This window comes from Phyllobates terribilis, unplaced genomic scaffold (genome assembly GCF_046119375.1).
Source record: "Phyllobates terribilis strain yellow unplaced genomic scaffold, ASM4611937v1 Scaffold_8__6_contigs__length_399053987, whole genome shotgun sequence".
Classification (NCBI taxonomy): domain Eukaryota; kingdom Metazoa; phylum Chordata; class Amphibia; order Anura; family Dendrobatidae; genus Phyllobates; species Phyllobates terribilis.
Window position 1 is genome coordinate 388,600,706 of NW_027362768.1, and position 25,295 is coordinate 388,626,000.

The 25,295-nt window shown below is 52.9% G+C and overlaps 1 protein-coding gene across 3 annotated transcripts in view; it reads right to left on the reverse strand.

Annotated features, from left to right (window-relative positions):
• Positions 1 to 25,295, reverse strand: part of SLC38A3 (solute carrier family 38 member 3) — a 119,831-nt gene that overhangs the window by 27,591 nt on the left and 66,945 nt on the right. For all 3 annotated transcript variants that reach the window (XM_073645177.1, XM_073645175.1, XM_073645176.1), the window contains 9 exons: positions 22,939 to 23,012; positions 22,768 to 22,860; positions 22,608 to 22,689; positions 15,607 to 15,689; positions 15,415 to 15,473; positions 14,414 to 14,590; positions 13,469 to 13,548; positions 617 to 717; positions 1 to 125 (listed from right to left, as the gene is read on the reverse strand). In XM_073645177.1, coding sequence (XP_073501278.1) covers positions 1 to 125; positions 617 to 717; positions 13,469 to 13,548; positions 14,414 to 14,590; positions 15,415 to 15,473; positions 15,607 to 15,689; positions 22,608 to 22,689; positions 22,768 to 22,860; positions 22,939 to 23,012 — 874 coding nt within the window. The remainder of the gene's footprint in view (positions 126 to 616; positions 718 to 13,468; positions 13,549 to 14,413; positions 14,591 to 15,414; positions 15,474 to 15,606; positions 15,690 to 22,607; positions 22,690 to 22,767; positions 22,861 to 22,938; positions 23,013 to 25,295) is intronic.

Below are 25,295 nucleotides of genomic sequence, written 5' to 3' on the forward strand. Positions count from 1 at the left end.
TGGGAATAAGACGATGGGCACGGTGAGGGTCACGGCGGTGAGAACGGCCACACGTACACAGAGGATCAGGATGTCGAATGGATCCACGTAGCTGTACGTGTGCAGGAGCTCCGACTCCACATGGTCTGAAAAAGTCAAAGAAGAAAGTGAGGGAGAATGGGGGGAGTAGTTATATAGGATGAATCTCCATGAACTGTCCCTAAATACATTCATGCTGGATCAGTGTCTGATGGATGAAAAAAGCTGCCCACCAATCTGAGGGTTTGACAACAAGCTTGCTGACTGTTTCTGATAACCAGTATTGGTGCTGTTGGTGCTCGACCTGGTCCTGCTCACTCCGCTGACAGATTCCTACACTAGGATCCCGTCTGGACAATCTCCTGTGATAGTTTGCTACAATGTGTCAGTGCAGGATACATATGAGGACTTTTTACAGTCCTGTTCCCTGCGTCGTCCTCCATGATCGGTGCAGTGCACTCGGCCCCCGAGCTCTGGTATATGAGGAGCAGAATGACCCGGCACCTCCGCCCCGGCACCTGCAGAACATCACGCTGAGCGGCCTGACACCGCGGGCACCCTCCTCCTGGGTCCCCTATCCCATGAACTCACCACCTACCATAGAAGGTGAGGTATCCGAAGAGAGCGGCCAGGAAATACATGGAATACATGACGGCGATGGAGACGTTAGACACTCGCTGCATCTTCTTCTTGGAGGCGCTGACGAGAAAAAAACGAACGATTGTAAGGGTGCGGACTGTACGGCCCTGAAGACAGCAATCGCGAAATATAGATTCTATATATATACACTGCTCAAAAAAATAAAGGTTGTGTGTGGCCTCCACGTGCCTGTATGACCTCCCTACAACGCCTGGACATGCTCCTGATGAGGCTGAGTATTGTGTGTGGCCTCCAGGTGCCTGTATGACCTCCCTACAACGCCTGGGCATGCTCCTGATGAGGCTGAGTATTGTGTGTGGCCTCCACGTGCCTGTATGACCTCCCTACAACGCCTGGGCATGCTCCTGATGAGGCTGAGTATTGTGTGTGGCCTCCACGTGCCTGTATGACCTCCCTACAACGCCTGGGCATGCTCCTGATGAGGCTGAGTATTCTGTGTGGCCTCCACGTGCCTGTATGACCTCCCTACAACGCCTGGGCATGCTCCTGATGAGGCTGAGTATTGTGTGTGGCCTCCACGTGCCTGTATGACCTCCCTAGAACGCCTGGGCACGCTCCTGATGAGGCTGAGTATTCTGTGTGGCCTCCACGTGCCTGTATGACCTCCCTACAACGCCTGGGCATGCTCCTGATGAGGCTGAGTATTGTGTGTGGCCTCCACGTGCCTGTATGACCTCCCTACAATGCCTGGGCATGCTCCTGATGAGGCTGAGTATTGTGTGTGGCCTCCACGTGCCTGTATGACCTCCCTACAACGCCTGGGCATGCTCCTGATGAGGCTGAGTATTGTGTGTGGCCTCCACGTGCCTGTATGACCTCCCTACAACGCCTGGGCATGCTCCTGATGAGGCTCAGTATTGTGTGTGGCCTCCACGTGCCTGTATGACCTCGCTACAACGCCTGGGCATGCTCCTGATGAGGCTGAGTATTGTGTGTGGCCTCCACGTGCCTGTATGACCTCCCTACAACGCCTGGGCATGCTCCTGATGAGGCTGAGTATCGTGTGTGGCCTCCATGTGCCTGTATGACCTCCCTACAACGCCTGGGCATGCTCCTGATGAGGCTGAGTATTGTGTGTGGCCTCCACGTGCCTGTATGACCTCCCTACAACGCCTGGGCATGCTCCTGATGAGGCTGAGTATTGTGTGTTGGCTCCACGTGCCTGTATGACCTCCCTACAACGCCCGGGCATGCTCCTGATGAGGCTGAGTATTGTGTGTGGCCTCCATGTGCCTGTATGACCTCCCTACAACGCCTGGGCATGCTCCTGATGAGGCTGAGTATTGTGTGTGGCCTCCACGTGCCTGTATGACCTCCCTACAACGCCCGGGCATGCTCCTGATGAGGCTGAGTATTGTGTGTGGCCTCCACGTGCCTGTATGACCTCCCTACAACGCCTGGGCATGCTCCTGATGAGGCTGAGTATTGTGTGTGGCCTCCACGTGCCTGTATGACCTCCTTACAACGCCTGGGTATGCTCCTGATGAGGCTGAGTATTGTGTGTGGCCTCCACGTGCCTGTATGACCTCCCTACAACGCCTGGGCATGCTCCTGATGAGGCTGAGTATTGTGCGTGGCCTCCACGTGCCTGTATGACCTCCCTACAACGCCTGGGCATGCTCCTGATGAGGCTGAGTATTGTGCGTGGCCTCCACATGCCTGTACTCCTGATGAGGCTGAGTATTGTGTGTGGCCTCCACGTGCCTGTATGACCTCCCTACAACGCCTGGGCATGCTCCTGATGAGGCTGAGTATTGTGTGTGGCCTCCACGTGCCTGTATGACCTCCCTACAACGCCTGGGCATGCTCCTGATGAGGCTGAGTATTGTGTGTGGCCTCCACGTGCCTGTATGACCTCCCTACAACGCCTGGGCATGCTCGCTGTTATGCACACGCCCGGGCTAAACGGCGTGTGCGTGTGATTGGTAGTGATTCCACTGGACCGTGCCGGAGAGTGTATGCCTGGAGGGGCGTGACTAAGTATTCACCCGATCCGACCAGGGTCGCACGACGGCATACGACGCCAGTGCACCAAGGAGGAACCGAGCAGAGGGACCAGGTGCTACTCCAGGACAGACCCCGGACACGGCTGTTGACCCACACAGGGAATACAGGAACAGGCTGGTAGGCTGGCACACAGACTGGAGGGTATAGGCAGGCACGACTGGTATGCAGGCAGGTGGGTATGCAGGCAGGGGGGTAAAGGCAAGCACAGCTAGAGTGCAGACAGGGAGGCACTAGCAGGTAGGAACACAGGCGGGATAGAACCCAGTACACACCGGGACTCAGGAACAATACAGGCAGGATAGGGCCCAGTACACACTGGGACTCAGGAACAATACAGGCAGGATAGGGTACAGGCAGGGCAGGACAGGACTGCCGGAGCAGCGGGCAGAAGCAGGGCAGGACAGGACTGCTGGAGCAGCGGGCAGAAGCAGGGCAGGACAGGACTGCCGGAGCAGCGGGCAGAAGCAGGGCAGGACAGGACTGCCGGAGCAGCGGGCAGAAGCAGGGCAGGACAGGACTCTGTTCACACGGAACAGACAGGAAGGGAAAGACAGAGCCAGACACCCACAGGGTACTTGCAGTGAAGTAGCGAGTGGACCACAAACTCACAAACGGGAGTACAGAGACAACAGGCAGGAGTTAGGTACGAGTTCAGACTCTGCAGAAAAAGGAAGGGAACGGACATAGAGGCAAAACAGGTAAAGGATAGGAGAGAGTTCAGACTGGAACTGAGTGTACGGAGGAGACCGACACTGCAGCGGGATACAGGAGCGGGTCTGGGAATACTGCCCCCAGAGAGGCGGGACGAACAGGCAAGGAGCGTGTTCAGACAGGACAGACAAGATACAGGAGCGGGTCTAGGTAATCGGCCCCTAGAAGGCGGGAGGAACAGGCTAGGAGCGTGTTCAGACAGGACAGACAAGAGAACACAGAAAGGACTCAGTTCAGACACGGGAACTAATACCGCAAAGCAGGAGACATACAGGACTAGTTCAGACACGGGAACTAACACCGCAAAGCAGGAGACATACAGGACACAGTTCAGACACGGGAGCTGATACCGCAAAGCAGGAGACATACAGGACTTAGTTCAGACACGGGAACTAATACCGCAAAGCAGGAGACATACAGGACACAGTTCAGACACGGGAGCTGATACCGCAAAGCAGGAGACATACAGGACTTAGTTCAGACACGGGAACTAATACCGCAAAGCAGGAGACATACAGGACTAAGTTCAGACAGGCCTGGAAATACAGCCTCCAGGAAAGGCAGACAAGGAAACAAAGACGGGACCTGGCACCTTCAGAGTGCAAGCACACACTGAAGGAAAACACTATGCTCAGGCCGGGATAGAAGGGAGCTGCTGAGCTATATACCAAGAGACAGACAGCGATAGGCTGAGGACGCACAAGGGGTGTGACCCACAGCAGGTACAAAAGGCAGGAAGTGATCGGGCGCCGCCCTTAAGCAGCAGAAACAGACACAGACACAAACAGACAGCATGGAGGGAAGCCAGAGAGACATTCTGGACAGGAGATCAAGTGCGCCCTCTTGCACAGTGGGAGATAGACCACCATGCAAGGACGCCGCCAGGTATGTTACAGTACCTCCCCCCTTACGCCCCCTCTTCTTCAGGCCTGCCAGAATCTTCCGCAGGGAATTCGAGGACCAGTCGTTCACTGGGTTGGAGGGGGACAGAGACTTGAGGGTAATCTCTGCTTCGAGGTACATCTTGTCAAGCTCACAGGAAAAAATAGACGGGTTATCAGGTACATAATGAGGAAAAGTCACTGTCTCTTTGTTATCTGGTGGTACCCCGGAGGATTCAGGAAACAACTGGAGGTCCTCCGCCGGGTCAGAAGAGTGCAGAGGCTCAGAGAAAACAACTGCTTCAGAGTACACTAGGTCGGACTCACTGGAGGAAGCAGGCGAGGTATCGGGTACCGAGTATAGGAAAGTCTCTGTCCATTCACCACCAGGTGGCACCCCGAAGGGTTCTGAACACAACTGGAGGTCCTCCGCCTGGTCGGAGGGGTGTAGAGACTCGGGAGTAACCTCTGCTTCGGAGTACACTAGGTTGGACTCACTGGACGAAGCGAGCGAGGTATCAGGTACAGAGTATAGGAGAGTCTCTGTCCTTTCACCACCAGGTGGCACCCCAAAGGGTTCTGAACACAACTGGAGGTCCTCCGCCTGGTCGGAGGGGTGTAGAGACTCGGGAGTAACCTCTGCTTCGGAGTACACTAGGTTGGACTCACTGGACGAAGCGAGCGAGGTATCAGGTACAGAGTATAGGAGAGTCTCTGTCCTTTCGGTACCAGGTAGCACCCCGAAGGGTTCAGGAGACAACTGGAGATCCTCCGCCTGGTCGGAGGGGTGTAGAGACTCGGGGGTAACTACCACTTTGGGGTACCCATTGTCAGGCTCACAGGACGAAGCGGACAAAGTATTGAGTACCGGGTGTAGAGAAGTCTCTCTCCATTTGTCATCGAGAGGTATCCCGGAGGATTCTGGAGGCAACAGGGGATCCTCCGCCAGGTAGTAGAGGTGCACAGACTCTGAGGTAACCACAGCTTTGGAGCATCCTTGGACATGCACACCGGTTAAAGAGAGAGAAGCATCTGATGCCGGGTGCAGGAAGTTCTCCTGTGTGGAGTCTGGATGGGCAGAAGTCTCTTCGGGCAGGAGAACTGGTGCACTACCCACGCACATTACCCATTGGGGTTTCTCCGGGATACAGGGAGATGAAGCTTCAGTAGGGACTTCAAGGTTGGGGTCAGGAGGTCTCAGGGAGGACAGACCCTGGCGTGACGGCTTGCCTCTAAGTCTAGCACGTCTGGACTGCCTATTGAGGTTGAGAGAAGTATTCCGGAAAGCGTAGTCACCCTGTGAGGATTCTGGGTGGGCAGTAGTCTCATTGGGCTGGAGGACTATTGCGCTACCCACACACATTACCCATTGGGGCTGCTCCGGGATATTGGGAAGTGAAGCTTCAGCAGGAGCCTCCGGGTTAGGATCATCGAAGACCATTAGAAAGGCCACCAGGAAGGCCATTAGGTCCCGGAGGATCGGATCCTGTGTTTCATATAGGGGGTTGATCCATTCCAAGGCATCACCCGCCAGGTAAGACATCATAAAGGCCACTTTAGCCCAATCGGAAGGAAAATAAAGAGGGTAGGCCTTAAAGTGTAGCATGCATTGCTCCACAAATGCACGACACTGTCTTGGATCCCCATAGTAACGTGGCGGATCCGCAGGAACGAGAGCTGATAGATCCATCTGGACGGTGCGTAATTCGCCTGGAACTCAGCTAAAGGGGGAAAAAAATTTATTTATTTATTTTAATGCATGTATTCGCTGGAAAAACTTCTCAAAGAGCGAAGGCCGTGGGGCTCAACGGGAACCATGGCCTGAGCATGATGTTATGCACACGCCCGGGCTAGAGCGGCGTGTGCATGTGATTGGTAGTGATTCCACTGGACCGTGCCGGAGAGTGTATGCCTGGAGGGGCGTGACTAAGTATTCACCCGATCCGACCAGGGTCGCACGACGGCATACGACGCCAGTGCACCAAGGAGGAACCGAGCAGAGGGACCAGGTGCTACTCCAGGACAGACCCCGGACACGGCTGTTGACCCACACAGGGAATACAGGAACAGGCTGGTAGGCTGGCACACAGACTGGAGGGTATAGGCAGGCACGACTGGTATGCAGGCAGGTGGGTATGCAGGCAGGGGGGTAAAGGCAAGCACAGCTAGAGTGCAGACAGGGAGGCACTAGCAGGTAGGAACACAGGCGGGATAGAACCCAGTACACACCGGGACTCAGGAACAATACAGGCAGGATAGGGCCCAGTACACACTGGGACTCAGGAACAATACAGGCAGGATAGGGTACAGGCAGGGCAGGACAGGACTGCCGGAGCAGCGGGCAGAAGCAGGGCAGGACAGGACTGCCGGAGCAGCGGGCAGAAGCAGGGCAGGACAGGACTGCCGGAGCAGCGGGCAGAAGCAGGGCAGGACAGGACTGCCGGAGCAGCGGGCAGAAGCAGGGCAGGACAGGACTCTGTTCACACGGAACAGACAGGAAGGGAAAGACAGAGCCAGACACCCACAGGGTACTTGCAGTGAAGTAGCGAGTGGACCACAAACTCACAAACGGGAGTACAGAGACAACAGGCAGGAGTTAGGTACGAGTTCAGACTCTGCAGAAAAAGGAAGGGAACGGACATAGAGGCAAAACAGGTAAAGGATAGGAGAGAGTTCAGACTGGAACTGAGTGTACGGAGGAGACCGACACTGCAGCGGGATACAGGAGCGGGTCTGGGAATACTGCCCCCAGAGAGGCGGGACGAACAGGCAAGGAGCGTGTTCAGACAGGACAGACAAGATACAGGAGCGGGTCTAGGTAATCGGCCCCTAGAAGGCGGGAGGAACAGGCTAGGAGCGTGTTCAGACAGGACAGACAAGAGAACACAGAAAGGACTCAGTTCAGACACGGGAACTAATACCGCAAAGCAGGAGACATACAGGACTAGTTCAGACACGGGAACTAACACCGCAAAGCAGGAGACATACAGGACACAGTTCAGACACGGGAGCTGATACCGCAAAGCAGGAGACATACAGGACTTAGTTCAGACACGGGAACTAATACCGCAAAGCAGGAGACATACAGGACACAGTTCAGACACGGGAGCTGATACCGCAAAGCAGGAGACATACAGGACTTAGTTCAGACACGGGAACTAATACCGCAAAGCAGGAGACATACAGGACTAAGTTCAGACAGGCCTGGAAATACAGCCTCCAGGAAAGGCAGACAAGGAAACAAAGACGGGACCTGGCACCTTCAGAGTGCAAGCACACACTGAAGGAAAACACTATGCTCAGGCCGGGATAGAAGGGAGCTGCTGAGCTATATACCAAGAGACAGACAGCGATAGGCTGAGGACGCACAAGGGGTGTGACCCACAGCAGGTACAAAAGGCAGGAAGTGATCGGGCGCCGCCCTTAAGCAGCAGAAACAGACACAGACACAAACAGACAGCATGGAGGGAAGCCAGAGAGACATTCTGGACAGGAGATCAAGTGCGCCCTCTTGCACAGTGGGAGATAGACCACCATGCAAGGACGCCGCCAGGTATGTTACACTCCTGATGAGGCTGAGTATTGTGTGTGGCCTCCATGTGCCTGTATGACCTCCCTACAACGGCTGGGCATGCTCCTGATGAGGCTGAGTATTGTGTGTGGCCTCCACGTGCCTGTATGACCTCCCTACAACGCCTGGGCATGCTCCTGATGAGGCTGAGTATTGTGTGTGGCCTCCACGTGCCTGTATGACCTCCCTACAACGCCTGGGCATGCTCCTGATGAGGCTGAGTATTGTGTGTGGCCTCCGCGTGCCTGTATGACCTCCCTACAACGCCTGGGCATGCTCCTGATGAGGCTGAGTATTGTGTGTGGCCTCCGCGTGCCTGTATGACCTCCCTACAACGCCTGGGCATGCTCCTGATGAGGCTGAGTATTGTGTGTGGCCTCCACGTGTCTGTATGACCTCCCTACAACGCCTGGGCATGCTCCTGATGAGGTTGAGTATTGTGTGTGGCCTCCGCGTGCCTGTATGACCTCCCTACAACGCCTGGGTATGCTCCTGATGAGGCTGAGTATTGTGTGTGGCCTCCACGTGCCTGTATGACCTCCCTACAACGCCTGGGCATGCTCCTGATGCGGCTGAGTATTGTGTGTGGCCTCCACGTGCCTGTATGACCTCCCTACAACGCCTGGGCATGCTCCTGATGAGGCTGAGTATTGTGTGTGGCCTCCGCGTGCCTGTATGACCTCCCTACAACGCCTGGGTATGCTCCTGATGAGGCTGAGTATTGTGTGTGGCCTCCACGTGCCTGTATGACCTCCCTACAACGCCTGGGCATGCTCCTGATGAGGCTGAGTATTGTGTGTGGCCTCCACGTGCCTGTATGACCTCCCTACAACGCCTGGGCATGCTCCTGATGAGGCTGAGTATCGCGTGTGGTCTCCACGTGCCTGTATGACCTCCCTACAACGCCTGGGCATGCTCCTGATGAGGCTGAGTATCGTGTGTGGCCTCCACGTGCCTGTATGACCTCCCTACAACGCCTGGGCATGCTCCTGATGAGGCTGAGTATTGTGTGTGGCCTCCACGTGCCTGTATGACCTCCCTACAACGCCTGGGCATGCTCCTGATGAGGCTGAGTATCGTGTGTGGCCTCCACGTGCCTGTATGACCTCCCTACAACGCCTGGGCATGCTCCGGATGAGGCTGAGTATCGCGTGTGGTCTCCACGTGCCTGTATGACCTCCCTACAACGCCTGGGCATGCTCCTGATGAGGCTGAGTATCGTGTGTGGCCTCCACGTGCCTGTATGACCTCCCTACAACGCCTGGGCATGCTCCTGATGAGGCGGAGTATCGTGTGTGGCCTCCACGTGCCTGTATGACCTCCCTACAACGCCTGGGCATGCTCCTGATGAGGCGGAGTATTGTGTGTGGCCTCCACGTGCCTGTATGACCTCCCTACAATGCCTGGGCATGCTCCTGATGAGGCGCAGTATTGTGTGTGGCCTCCACGTGCCTGTATGACCTCCCTACAACGCCTGGGCATGCTCCTGATGAGGCTGAGTATTGTGTGTGGCCTCCACGTGCCTGTATGACCTCCCTACAATGCCTGGGCATGCTCCTGATGAGGCTGAGTATTGTGTGTGGCCTCCACGTGCCTGTATGACCTCCCTACAACGCCTGGGCATGCTCCTGATGAGGCTGAGTATTGTGTGTGGCCTCCACGTGCCTGTATGACCTCCCTACAACGCCTGGGCATGCACCTGATGAGGCTGAGTATTGTGTGTGGCCTCCACGTGCCTGTATGACCTCCCTACAACGCCTGGGCATGCTCCTGATGAGGCTGAGTATTGTGTGTGGCCTCCACGTGCCTGTATGACCTCCCTACAACGCCTGGGCATGCTCCTGATGAGGCTGAGTATTGTGTGTGGCCTCCACGTGCCTGTATGACCTCCCTACAACGCCTGGGCATGCTCCTGATGAGGCTGAGTATTGTGTGTGGCCTCCACGTGCCTGTATGACCTCCCTACAACGCCTGGGCATGCTCCTGATGAGGTTGCGGATGGTCTCCTGTGGGATCTCCTCCCAGACCTGGACTAAAGCATCCGCCAACTCCTGGACAGTCTGTGGTGCAATGTGACGTTGGTGGATGGAGCGAGACATGATGCCCCAGATGTGCTCAATCGGATTCAGGTCTGGGGAACGGGCGGCCAGTCCATAGCTTCAATGCCTTCATCTTGCAGGAACTGCTGACACACTCAAGCCACATGAGGTCTGGCATTGTCCTGCATTAGGAGGAACCCAGGGCCAACTGCACCAGCATATGGTCTCACAAGGGGTCTGAGGATCTCATCTCGGTACCTAATGGCAGTCTGGCTACCTATGGCGAGCACATGGAGGGCTGTGCGGCCCTCCAGAGAAATGCCACCCCACACCATTACTGACCCACTGCCAAACCGGTCATGCTGAAGGATGTTGCAGGCAGCAGATCGCTCTCCACGGCGTCTCCAGACTCTGTCACGTCTGTCACATGTGCTCAGTGTGAACCTGCTTTCATCTGTGAAGAGCACAGGGCGCCAGTGGCCACTTTGCCAATCCTGGTGTTCTGTGGCAAATGCCAAGCGTCCTGCATGGTGTTGGGCTGTGAGCACAACCCCCATCTGTGGACGTCGGGCCCTCATACCTCCCTCATGGAGTCGGTTTCTAACCGTTTGTGCAGACACATGCACATTTGTGGCTGCTGGAGGTTATTTTGCAGGGCTCTGGCAGTGCTCCTCCTGTTCCTCCTTGCACAAAGGCGGAGGTAGCGGTCCTGCTGCTGGGTTGTTGCCCTCCTACGGCCCCTCCACGTCTCCTGGTGTACTGGCCTGTCTCCTGGTAGCGCCTCCAGCCTCTGGACACTACGCTGACAGACACAGCAAACCTTCTTGCCGCAGCTCGCATTGATGTGCCATCCTGGATGAGCTGCACTACCTGAGCAACTTCTGTGGGTTGTAGAGTCCGTCTTATGCTCCTGTACCTCTAGGGGGACAGCAATGGCAAAATGAAAAAGTAACCAAAACAACAGCCAAAAAGGATGAGAACAGAGAAATGGTCTGTGGTCACCACCTGCAGAACCGCTCCTTTATAGGGGGTGTCCTGCTAATTGCCGATCATTTCTACCAGCTGTCTGTTCCATTTGCACAACAGCAGGAGACATTGATTCACAATCAGTGTCGCTTCATAACAGGACAGGTAGATTTCACAGACATGTGATTGACGTGGAGTTACATTGTGTTATAAGTGTTCTCTTTGTTTTTTTGAGCAGTGTATATATAGTGTCAGGTGCAATGTGAAAACTATGTACCGTTAATATAGTAGTGTGGAGTATAAGATGAATAGTGCGAGGCAGCGGTAAAGGACATGCGATAGTGCCCAGTATAAGGACATAAGAGAAGCATGATAGGCAGTATATACTGTTGTAGGAAAGCGACTGTAGTTAGCTAAAGGTGTAGGGTGAGATACGCTTAATGTTTGGGGCTAGCCCACAGTGGGAGGGGGTAAGTGTTAGTAAAAACCGGGGACTTCCTGGTAGTAAGATAAGGAAGTACAGTCACAAGGTGAAGTTCAGGTGCAGTGGGCTGCTAGGGCCAGCGTGTACCTATTGCTCATGGCAGTGGAGGCCGTACCAGAATCCTGGGCGGACAGTCCGGTAACGTCAAGAGCTCAAGGTTCGGCGTAGGGGCTAAGGGGCGTATTGTGTCCTCTGGCGCACAGGGGAAAATGGACACGTAACCGTGTGAAGAGAAGGTAGCGGATCCCGGGTGCACTGCGGAACTGGACAGGAAATCCCTGGCGCTGACGGGGTCAGTGGGCATAGGAATAGTCCAGGACGAACAGATGGTAGGGATGAAGGTGTGCTGTGCTAATGAAGCAACAAGAGGTGCTGTGCCCGATCCCACATGTCACAATCTGATGAACTTGAACTGACCAGTAAACATTTGCTTATTGCAATGAACTTTGTGTCCGCTGAGCTGTGTGCGGTGGCTCCTGAAAATGGAGGCAGAGGAGGCCGGGAGGCAGCAGAGGCCTGCGGCCTACAAGCGAGTGTGATGCACCCCACACCCGACAGCACACTGGGACACGTGTAAAGTGCCAGAGAGTAACGGGACAGCAGCTCGGTCGTGACTACTGCTCTCGGCCACTTTACACAATCATCAGGCACCTGCCCATAATAAGGGATCGGATCGGTGGGGGTCCTCTGGGGGTGCAGAGGAGGCCGTCAGCCCTGGACACCACTGCAGAGGTCTGATGGCTGCACACATTGTACTCATGTATACGGAATATTGGCTCTATGTATCAGCGCACAGGAGGGAAATGGGCAAATCCAAGGCCTAGAGCCCCACCGCACCCCAGAGGAGCTGCACTCCGGGCCAGGACAGGCCGCCACATCCCACCACACCCCACCACACTCCACCGCACCCCGCCGCATCCCACCACACCCCATCACACCTCGCTGCATCCCACCGCACCCCGCCACATCCCACCATACCCCACCGCACTCCACCACACCCCGCCGCATCCTATCACACCCCACCGCACCCCGCCGAATTCCAAAACACCTCGTGCATCCCATCACACCCCGCCACACAACACCTCACTGCATCCCACCACACCCCATCACACCTCGCCGCATCACACCGCACCCCGCCACACCCCGCCGCATCCCACCAATCCTCGCCGCTTCCCACAACACCTTGTCGCACCCCGCCGCTCCTCATCACACCCCGCCACATCCCACCACACCCCGCCGCATCCCACCACACCTTGCCGCATCCCGCCGCACCTCATCACACCCCACCACACCCCGCCGCATCCCACCACACCCCGCCGCACCCCACCACACCCCGCCGCATCCCACCACACCCCGCCACATCCCATCACACCCCGCCGCATCCCACCATACCCCACCGCACTCCACCACACCCCGCCGCATCCTATCACACCCCACCGCACCCCGCCGAATTCCAAAACACCTCGCTGCATCCCATCACACCCCGCCACACCACACCTCACTGCATCCCACCACACCGCACCGCACCCCATCACACCTCGCCGCATCCCACCGCACCCCGCCACATCCCACCACACCCCGCCGCATCCCATCACACCCCACTGCACCCCGCCGCATCCCACAACACCTCGCCGCATCCCACCACACCTTGTCGCATCCCGCCGCACCTCATCACACCCCGCCACATCCCGCCACACCCCGCCACACCCCGCCGCATCCCTCCACACCGCGCCGCACCCCATCACACCTTGCCGCGTCCCACCGCACCTCGCCGCATCTCACCACACCCCGCCGCATCCTACCGCACCTCGCCGCATCCCACCACACCCCGTCGCATCCCACCACACCTCGCCGCATCCCAACGCACCCCACCACACCTAGCCACATCCCACCACACCTCACCGCATCCCACCCCATCCCACCACAACCCGCTGCATCCCACCACACCCAGCCGCTTCCCACCACACCCCGCCTCATCCCACCACACCCCACTGCACCCTGCCGCATCCCACTGCACCACACCCCGCCGCATCCCACTACCGCACCCCGCCTCATCCCACTGCACCCCACCACACCCCGCCGCATCCCGTCACAACTCACTCCGCCACTCCCCGAGCTCCAGAATACTCACTCTTTCAGCTCTGTGTATATAGGAAGGACCTCGGGATGACACACAAAGGCAAAAGCCATGATGGGAATGGTGTACGCTGTCTACAGGGATGGAAGATACAGAAATAAGCATCGAGGCAGGACATCATGGTGTGTAAACGACACAACTACAAAAGTATACACATCACACGACTACATACACAACACTATACACACACACACTGTACACACACACACAACACTATACACACACACAACACTGTACACACACAAACACTGAGCACACACACACACAACACTGAGCACACACACACACAACACTGAGCACACACACACACAACACTGAGCACACACACACACAACACTGTACACACACACACTGAGCACACACACACTGAGCACACACACAACACTGTACACACAACACTGAGCACACACACAACACTGTACACACACACAACACTGTACACACAACACTGAGCACACACACAACACTGTACACACACACACACAACACTGTACACACACACAACACTGAGCACACACACACAACACTGAGCACACACACACAACACTGAGCACACACACACAACACTGAGCACACACACACAACACTGAGCACACACACACAACACTGAGCACACACACACAACACTGAGCACACACACACACACAACACTGAGCACACACACACACACACAACACTGAGCACACACACACAACACTGTACACACACACAACACTGTACACACACACAACACTGTACACACACACAACACTGTACACACACACAACACTGTGCACATACACACACAACACTGAGCACACACACACAACACTGAGCACACACACACAACACTGTGCACACACAACACTGTGCACACACAACACTGTGCACACACAACACTGTGCACACACGACTCTACTCGTCGGTATTTTATGGCGGCCGCAGTCTGGCGATTGTTACCTGCGAGTTCAGTTTGAACATCTTGGCTGAGCATTCTCCGCTCTTCGGCTCTGCTACATCGGTGTGACCGTTCTGATAGGCGTAGTCGCCGGACGCCAGGCTCGTGTTCCCGAGCATCGTGTGGTTCATGCTGTCCCAGGACAGGGGACATGAGATCTGAAACTTCTTATATATGACCTGAAATAGGAGAAATGTGGACGTCAGACGGGGACTCGGCACCGCGGCCGTACAAGAAACGAGTTCCCAATATGGGGGTCCATTCAGTAAGGGTTGTGCTTGCTCTGGAGTTGCCATGGTGCTGTGAGGCTTGGACTCTGTCAGGTAAATATCACTAACGCAGGTCACATGACAGGAAGTGCACACAGTTACCCGTCTAATGCTATGGTGACCCCAGAGCGAGCACAATACTTCAAGCCCGCAGCTGCAGAAAGTAAAAAACAAAAAAGATCGTAGAAAATCTTAGTATTTTCTATTATTTAATGAGACAGATTTTTATAAAAAGAACCTATAAGGGGGGTTGTCCATTAAACAAACAGCCGCAATAATAGCAGCTATACTCCTCTCCAGTGTGGGCGCTGTTCCAGCGATGACGGCGCAGGGTCTCCCGGGGCTTGCATAGCGTTATGTCATGTCAGCCCTGCAGCCAATCAGCGGCCGCTTCACTCTCTCCTTCACTAGACGTAACTGACAACTGGAAGAAGTAAGAACCGCTGCTCTGACCTCCTCCGGGTGTCAATTACATCTAATGGAGGAGAGAGTAGAGCAGCCGCTGATTAGCTGCAGGGCTAACATGACATAACGATACGCAAGCCCCGGGAGACCCTGCGCCGTCATCGCTGGAACAGCGCCCACACTGGAGAGGAGTATAGCTGCTATTATTTTAAGTGGGGGAATATGGCGGTTGAGAAAGAGGTTGTCTGAGTAGTCGACAGACCCCTTAGGGAAGACATTCTGGAACCTGTAGTCCCCCCTGTGTGCTGTACAGTACACCGATCACTTACGGAGCACAAGAAGAACACCATACAGCTGAGAGAGAAGCCGCTGGCATAGCCGAGGTAACCTGGGGAGAGACAGGAGAAGACTCGTCATCAGCAGACGTTCATCACGAGGCCATTAGACTGCAATCACACCTAGCCGCTCCGGCACGAGTATATTACTCCCTGTTATCAGCCCGGCTGGCACTGTACACTCACCCAGCTGCTTCATTAACGCCAGCGGCAGGATCATGGAGATCGATACTATAATAACCAGATAATTCCCTTCCATGTACCAGTCCCTGCAAGAAGAAGACGAGGAGAGAGCATGAAACGGAGGAGAAGAAGAGATAACGAGAGGACAGAACGGCGGGAGCACAACATGGCGACAGGTACATAGTGAGAGACAGCTGTGTATACAGCGTGACCAGTATACGGAGTAACACGGCTGTGTATACAGCGTGACCAGTATACGGAGTAACACGGCTGTGTATACAGTGTGACCAGTATACGGAGTAACGCGGCTGTATATACAGTGTGACCAGTATACGGAGTAACACGGCTGTATATACAGTGTGACCAGTATACGGAGTAACACGGCTGTATATACAGTGTGACCAGTATACGGAGTAACGCGGCTGTATATACAGCGTGACCAGTCAACGGAGTAACACGGCTGTATATACAGCGTGACCAGTAAACGGAGTAACACGGCTGTATATACAGCGTGACCAGTATACGGAGTAACGCGGCTGTATATACAGCGTGACCAGTATACGGAGTAACGCGGCTGTATATACAGCGTGACCAGTATACGGAGTAACGCGGCTGTATATACAGCGTGACCAGTAAACGGAGTAACACGGCTGTATATACAGCGTGACCAGTAAACGGAGTAACACGGCTGTATATACAGCGTGACCAGTATACGGAGTAACGCGGCTGTACATACAGCGTGACCAGTATACGGAGTAACGCGGCTGTACATAGTGTGACCAGTATATGGAGTAACGCGGCTGTACATACAGTGTGACCAGTATACGGAGTAACGCGGCTGTATATACAGCGTGACCAGTATACGGAGTAACACGGCTGTACATACAGCGTGACCAGTATACGGAGTAACGCGGCTGTACATACAGTGTGACCAGTATACGGAGTAACGCGGCTGTACATACAGCGTGACCAGTATACGGAGTAACGCGGCTGTATATACAGCGTGACCAGTATACGGAGTAACGCGGCTGTACATACAGTGTGACCAGTATACGGAGTAACACGGCTGTATATACAGTGTGACCAGTATACGGAGTAACGCGGCTGTATATACAGTGTGACCAGTATACGGAGTAACACGGCTGTATATACAGTGTGACCAGTATACGGAGTAACGCGGCTGTACATACAGTGTGACCAGTATACGGAGTAACGCGGCTGTATATACAGTGTGACCAGTATACGGAGTAACACGGCTGTACATACAGTGTGACCAGTATACGGAGTAACATGGCTGTATATACAGTGTGATCAGTATACGGAGTAACACGGCTGTACATACAGTGTGACCAGTATACGGAGTAACACAGCTGTATATACAGTGTGACCAGTATACGGAGTAACACAGCTGTATATACAGTGTGACCAGTATACGGAGTAACGCGGCTGTACATACAGTGTGACCAGTATACGGAGTAACACGGCTGTATATACAGTGTGACCAGTATACGGAGTAACACGGCTGTACATACAGTGTGATCAGTATACGGAGTAACACAGCTGTATATACAGTGTGATCAGTATACGGAGTAACACGTCTGTACATACAGCGTGACCAGTATACGGAGTAACACAGCTGCATATACAGTGTGACCAGTATACGGAGTAACGCGGCTGTATATACAGTGTGACCAGTATACGGAGTAACACGGCTGTATATACAGTGTGACCAGTATACGGAGTAACACGGCTGTACATACAGTATAAGGTATGACGGGGCTCCTATACACATTCAGACAGTGACACAATGTGACAGGTGAGGGGTTTGGGGCTCATATCCGAGATAAACTCTTTGATATGATTGGGTATAAGAAGGTGACGTGCTAAATCATTGGGGGGGGACACTCATAGATTGTGGCCGGGCCCCTCCGTGTCTGCGGGCACACACATGGTGTCAGGACTGGGGGCAGCCAGTGACGGGTGTAACTCGGTGCTCACCCCCGCCCCCATGGATGCCTGCCAGCTTCTCTGTAATTTTCCACTTCTCCCCGTCTCATGTCTCGTTATTTTTAGGTGCTGTGAGTTAGTACAGACTGGACGGCATAACTGGATCTCGCCAAGAAGATGAGTATCGGGGGTGAACAGCTACGGATCATACGACAAACCATTCACAACCATCACACTGTGCAAAACTCATGTGCACACTGTGCGGAGGACGAGGAGGAGGAGGACGAGGCAGGGGAGGGGGACAAGATATGCTTTCAGGATGGCAAAAAGATTGGACAGAAAAGCTCACGTAAGACCAATCCTCATAGGATTGTTGGACGCTGAACTACAGACAATGCAACACCCGATGATACAATGTAACATCCACAACCCAACACCCGCTGATACAATGTAACATCCACAACACATCTGATGATACAATATATCGTTCACAACACCCGCTGATACAGTGTAACATCCACAACCCAACACCCGATGATACAATGTAACATCCACAACCCAACACCCGCTGATACAATGTAACATCCCTGGCACAATGTAATATCCATTGATACAATGTAACATCCACAACACAACACCCGCTGATACCATGTAACATCCACAACACCCACTGATACAATGTAACATCCGCTGACACAATGTAACATCCATAACATAACACTCGCTGATACAATGTAACATCCACAACCCAACACCCGCTGATACACTGTAACATCCACAACACAACACCCGCTGATACCATGTAACATCCACAACACCCACTGATACAATGTAACATCCGCTGACACAATGTAACATCCATAACATAACACCCGCTGATACAATGTAACATCCACAACCCAACACCCGCTGATACACTGTAACATCCACAACACCCGCTGATACCATGTAACATCCACAACACCCACTGATACAATGTAACATCCATAACATAACACCCGCTGATACAATGTAACATCCACAACACAACATTTGCTGATACAATCTAACATTAGTGGCACAATGTAATATCCACTGATACAATGTAACATCCACAACCCAACACCCGCTGATACAATGTAACATCCCTGGCACAATGTAATATCCATTGATACAATGTAACATCCACAACACAACACCCACTGATACCATGTAACATCCACAACACCCACTGATACAATGTAACATCCGCTGACACAATGTAACATCCATAACATAACACCCGCTGATACAATGTAACATCCACAATCCAACACCCGCTGATACACTGTAACATCCACAACACAACACCCGCTGATACCATGTAACATCCACAACACCCACTGATACAATGTAACATCCGCTGACACAATGTAACATCCATAACATAACACCCGCTGATACAATGTAACATCCACAACCCAACACCCGCTGATACACTGTAACATCCACAACACCCACTGATACAATGTAACATCCGCTGACACAATGTAACATCCATAACATAACACCCGCTGATACAATGTAACATCCACAACACAACATTTGCTGATACAATCTAACATTAGTGGCACAATGTAATATCCACTGATACAATGTAACATCCACAACACCTGCTGATACAATATAATATCTACAACGCAACACCTGCTGATACAATGTAACATCCACATCACAACACCCACTGATACAGTGTAACATCCACAACACCCACTGATACAGTGTAACATCCACAACACCTGCTGATACAGTGTAACATCCACAACACCCGCTGATACAGTGTAACATCCACAACACCCGCTGATACAATGTAACATCCACAACACAACATTCGCTGATACAATCTAACATGTGGCAGAATGTAATATCCATTGATACAATGTAACATCCACAACACAACACCCGCTGATACAATGTAACATCCACAACACAACATTTGCTGATACAATGTAACATCCACAACACAACACCCGCTGATATAGTGTAACATCTACAACACAACATTTGCTGATACAATCTAACATACGTGGCACAATGTAATATCCATTGATACAATGTAACATTCACAACCCCCACTGATACAATGCAACATCCACAGCACATCTGATGATACAATCTAGCATCCACAACACCAGCTGATACAATGTAACATCTACAACACAACACCCGCCGATACAATGTAACATCCACAACACCCGCTGATACAATGTAACATCCCTGGCACAATGTAATATCCATTGATACAATGTAACATCCACAACACAACACCCGCTGATACCATGTAACATCCACAACACCCACTGATACAATGTAACATCCGCTGACACAATGTAACATCCATAACATAACACCCGCTGATACAATGTAACATCCACAACCCAACACCCGCTGATACACTGTAACATCCACAACACAACACCCGCTGATACCATGTAACATCCACAACACCCACTGATACAATGTAACATCCGCTGACACAATGTAACATCCATAACATAACACCCGCTGATACAATGTAACATCCACAACCCAACACCCGCTGATACACTGTAACATCCACAACACCCACTGATACAATGTAACATCCGCTGACACAATGTAACATCCATAACATAACACCCGCTGATACAATGTAACATCCACAACACAACATTTGCTGATACAATCTAACATTAGTGGCACAATGTAATATCCACTGATACAATGTAACATCCACAACACCTGCTGATACAATATAATATCTACAACGCAACACCTGCTGATACAATGTAACATCCACATCACAACACCCACTGATACAGTGTAACATCCACAACACCCACTGATACAGTGTAACATCCACAACACCTGCTGATACAGTGTAACATCCACAACACCCGCTGATACAGTGTAACATCCACAACACCCGCTGATACAATGTAACATCCACAACACAACATTCGCTGATACAATCTAACATGTGGCAGAATGTAATATCCATTGATACAATGTAACATCCACAACACAACACCCGCTGATACAATGTAACATCCACAACACAACATTTGCTGATACAATGTAACATCCACAACACAACACCCGCTGATATAGTGTAACATCTACAACACAACATTTGCTGATACAATGTAACATCCACAACACAACATTCGCTGATACAATCTAACATACGTGGCACAATGTAATATCCATTGATACAATGTAACATTCACAACCCCCACTGATACAATGCAACATCCACAGCACATCTGATGATACAATCTAGCATCCACAACACCAGCTGATACAATGTAACATCTACAACACAACACCCGCCGATACAATGTAACATCCACAACACCCGCTGATACAATGTAACATCCACAACACCCGATGATACAATGTAACATCTACAACACAACACCTGCTGATATAATGTAACATCCACAACACCCGCTGATACAATGTAACATCTACAATACAACACCCGATGATACAATGTAACATCTACAATACAACACCCGATGATACAATGTAACATCTACAACACAACACCTGCTGATATAAAGTAACATCCACAACACCCGCTGATACAATGTAACATCTACAACACAACACCTGCTGATATAATGTAACATCCACAACACCCGCTGATACAATGTAACATCTACAACACAACACCTGCTGATATAATGTAACATCCACAACACCCGCTGATACAATGTAACATCTACAATACAACACCCGATGATACAATGTAACATCTACAACACAACACCTGCTGATATAAAGTAACATCCACAACACCCACTGATACAATGTAACATACACAACACCCGCTGATACTATGTAACATACACAACACCCAACGATACAATGTAGCATCCACAACACAACATTCGCTGATACAATCTAACATCCGTGGCACAGGGTAATATCCATTGATACAATGTAACATCCACAACACAATACCCGCTGATACAGTGTAACATCCACAACACAACACCCACTGATACAGTGTAATATCCACAACACATCTGATGATACAATGTAACATTCACAACATCCGCTGAAACAATGTAACAAGCCAGCCGTGTATTATCTAAGCTGATACAATGCCACCTCCCTTCTCATACATACAACCTATCGCTCTGGCGGGACTGACAGATATGGGGCACGGTGAGATTTGCAGGCAGAGGAGCGGGATCCATTCTGGTCACTTGCAATAAGAGAAGCTTTCAGAACAGGCAGACGTGCCGAGGGTTATTTATTTTTAGGGGGGCAGTGGTGTGGTTAGGGCTGGCCAGCAAACTGTTGATCTTGGGTCTGAGGGAAGGTGTTGAGAGATCTCAGAGCCGCCAAAAAATCCACTAATTAAACGTGACTCTGCAGAAAGAACGGAGAGAATGAAACGCGAAGCACCGAGAGCAGTCACTATACAGCGCATGTCTCCAGCAGAGGACACATCTGCCTGCCGGGGAAACCAGTCCTAAGAGATCATGTGTGACTGGTGCCGAATGTGAACTGGTGAGACCACAGGGTCCACACAGAATCAAACCCACCTCATTACTGTGACCATGTGCAAAACTGCTTCATATACATCCACTCAGAGATAAAGGGCCAGATATCTGAAATGTGGTCGCTGACAGCTGTCACACGTGGGTGTCGGGGGTCTCAGCACTGGGGATATGTGGGGGAGGGAGCACGGTGGCTCAGTGGTTAGCACTGTATGGTGGCTCAGTGGGTAGCACTGCAGCCTTGCAGCACTGGGGTCCTGGGTTCTAATCCCACCAAGGACAACATCTGCAAGGAGTTTTATGTTCTCCCCGTGTTTCGTGGGTTTCCTCCAGGTTCTCTGGTTTCCTCTCACACTCCAAAGACTGATAGGGAATGTAGATTGTGAGCCCCGATGGGGACAGAGATGATGTCTGTAAAGCGCTGAGGAATATGATAGCGGTATATAAAGATTATTTATTTATTAATAAAGAGGGAGGTTTCAGCTGGGACACTATGTTTTCAGCAGCTGCAGCATTACAGAACCTGTGGCCGGTGGCTTGACTTACGTGGTTTTCTCTGGCAGGTTCAGGAAGGTCTGGATGACCAGAGGCAGCTCCGACTTCACAATGTACAGGTAGCTGGACATGGCTGCGGAGAGATAGAGAGCGGTGTGAGGCGCGTGAGCGTCCGGATCCACAATGTCACAGCGACGTCTGCACTACTCACCTCCAATGTTCTGCAGAGTTATAGCAATGCCAGCCGCCATCTTTCCTGGGGTCCCGAAGGCTTTGTACCCCAACTGCTCATAGGCTCGTATCCCTGCAACACACAGGAGGCGATTACACGCCAAGACATGGGCCGTGACGACCGCAGCGGGGCATTAGAGACCACACTCACCTACAATGCCCGAGGACTTCAGCAGTAAGTGGATGGAGTACGTGGACAGCAGAGCCACGGCCGTGAGGAGGAACCTGCAAGATGAAGAGAGATCAGGCAGTCAGGAGCCGGCGTGGCACCACGGTGTCAGATGCAGCCCGACAACCTGCCCAGCAAGGAAGCAAAGCGCGGCGCTCATGGCTCAAGTGTAAGGCAAAGCGCGGCGCTCATGGCTCAAATGTAAGGCAAAGCACGGCGCTCATGGCTCAAGTGTAAGGCAAAGCACGGCGCTCATCGCTCAAGTGTAAGGCAAAGCACGGCGCTCATGGCTCAAGTGTAAGGCAAAGCACGGCGCTCATGGCTCAAGTGTAAGGCAAAGCACGGCGCTCATGGCTCAAGTGTAAGGCAAAGCACGGCGCTCATGGCTCAAGTGTAAGGCAAAGCACGGCGCTCATGGCTCAAGTGTAAGGCAAAGCACGGCGCTCATGGCTCAAGTGTAAGGCAAAGCACGGCGCTCATGGCTCAAGTGTAAGGCAAAGCACGGCGCTCATGGCTCAAGTGTAAGAGCTCGGCTTGATGTCAAGTGCTGCTCACAAAGGTGCACAGGTGGTTACAGTGTGTCAGGGCTCTCTCTTCAGGTATGTGCGCACGATCCGGAGCTGCTGAGGGTTTGACGCTGCGTGTAATGCAGCGCCAAACCCACAGCGTCCAGCTGTTACAGCATCGTGGATGGATCTGTAGAAATCCCATGTCCACTATGCGTCTGCGGATCACCCACGGAACGTCTTTCTAAACTGCAGCATGTCAATGTCTCTTGCGGGTCCGCATGTGGACTTTCCCCATAGACCTAACCTCTATGACTGCGCTGCTCATTTGCATAATGACCGGAAGCCGCACGGCTATTCTGGAGCGCCGGCTCCGGACAGTGAGCACATACACTAATGTAGGCAGCACCAATACTGATACACTGTAACAAGGGCAGGGTAGTGCAGTGGTTGCAGATCGTCAGATATTACCAGGGCAGGGAGGAGGAATACTCTGCATGTGTAGACCCGCAGCGTGTCCTCAGGTAACACCTCCAGTCATAAAGGGGGATATTCCAAACTCTCAGGATATGAGAGGAGACGAGCGGCGCCTGCGCTCGGATGGGCAGCGACGTTAGTGCTGCCAGATTATGTTTCTGTCCCTGAACTGTGGGAAAGTGCAGCTGGCGCTGAAAAGGCGGCCAGGAGATAAAAGGAGAGCTGTGACCCGAACCCAGCAGAGGCCCCGCAGTGTACCAGCCAGGTGTTACACCGCTCGGGCAGAAACACCGCCTTCTGATCCCACCACAGCACTGTGGGGCCAAAATCTCACACATTCTGGGGTCCACGGTACGAGGGCAGGGTGATGGCACATGAAGGAACCCTTACATCTCACACTCCGACCAAAGAACAACACATCTCCATCACAACCCAACACTGCACCATCTGACAACCTCACAGGGGCGTAACGTTTGCGGTCACAGAAGGTGCAACCACAGCCGGGCCCGTGCGGGAGTGGGGCTCACCGATGCCAATTTCACCTGGATGTGTGTCCAGAGACCCACCGGCTCCCAGCGGTGCAATACACGCCGTCAGCCAATCAGAGGCCGGCAGCTGACGTCAGTGTGCCCATGACACGTGGCACATGGCAGTGACATCATGCGGGGGGATATTATACCAGGATGGGGGGGCGCATTATACCAGGATGGGGGGGGGCATTATACCAGGATGGGGTGCATTATACCAAGATGGGGGGGACATTATTGTAGCGCCGGCGTCCCTGCCCTCTGCTAGGCAGGGACGCTGTTCTCCTCACCTCTCTGCTCCGTGCTCGGCGTCCTCCTCCCGCTCTGCTGGCAGCGCGCGCTCCTTCCCGGCCACTGTGCTTAGGGCGCGCGCGCGCGCTCTCCCTCCCTCTTAAAGGGGCCGCGCGCGCCGTCCTAAGGAGTCCCCGGCCAATGGCCGGAGGACTTCACCATATACAAGGCACCTCCTCCAAAATGGAGGTGCCCGAGCAATGTTGTTGCACTGTTCACTACTCTGCTTCAGCCCTCAGGTCCCGTTGCCAGTTACCTGCCAGATTACTTGCTACCTGCCTGCTAGTCTGAGGTCCGACGGTCTGCCTTACTAATCCTGTCAGTCTGTCTAAGGACCAGCCTGCCCGCTCACCTGGGAGCGCACATCTGCTACCTGCCTGCTAGCTTACCTGGAGGCTCCGCCGTCACGTGCTGTGACCACCTGCCTGTCCAGTGACTCCTGCCCGCTCACCTGGGAGCGCACATCTGCTACCTGTCTGCTAGCCTACCTGGAGGCTCCGCCGTCACGTGCTGTGACCATCTGCCTGTCCAGTGACTC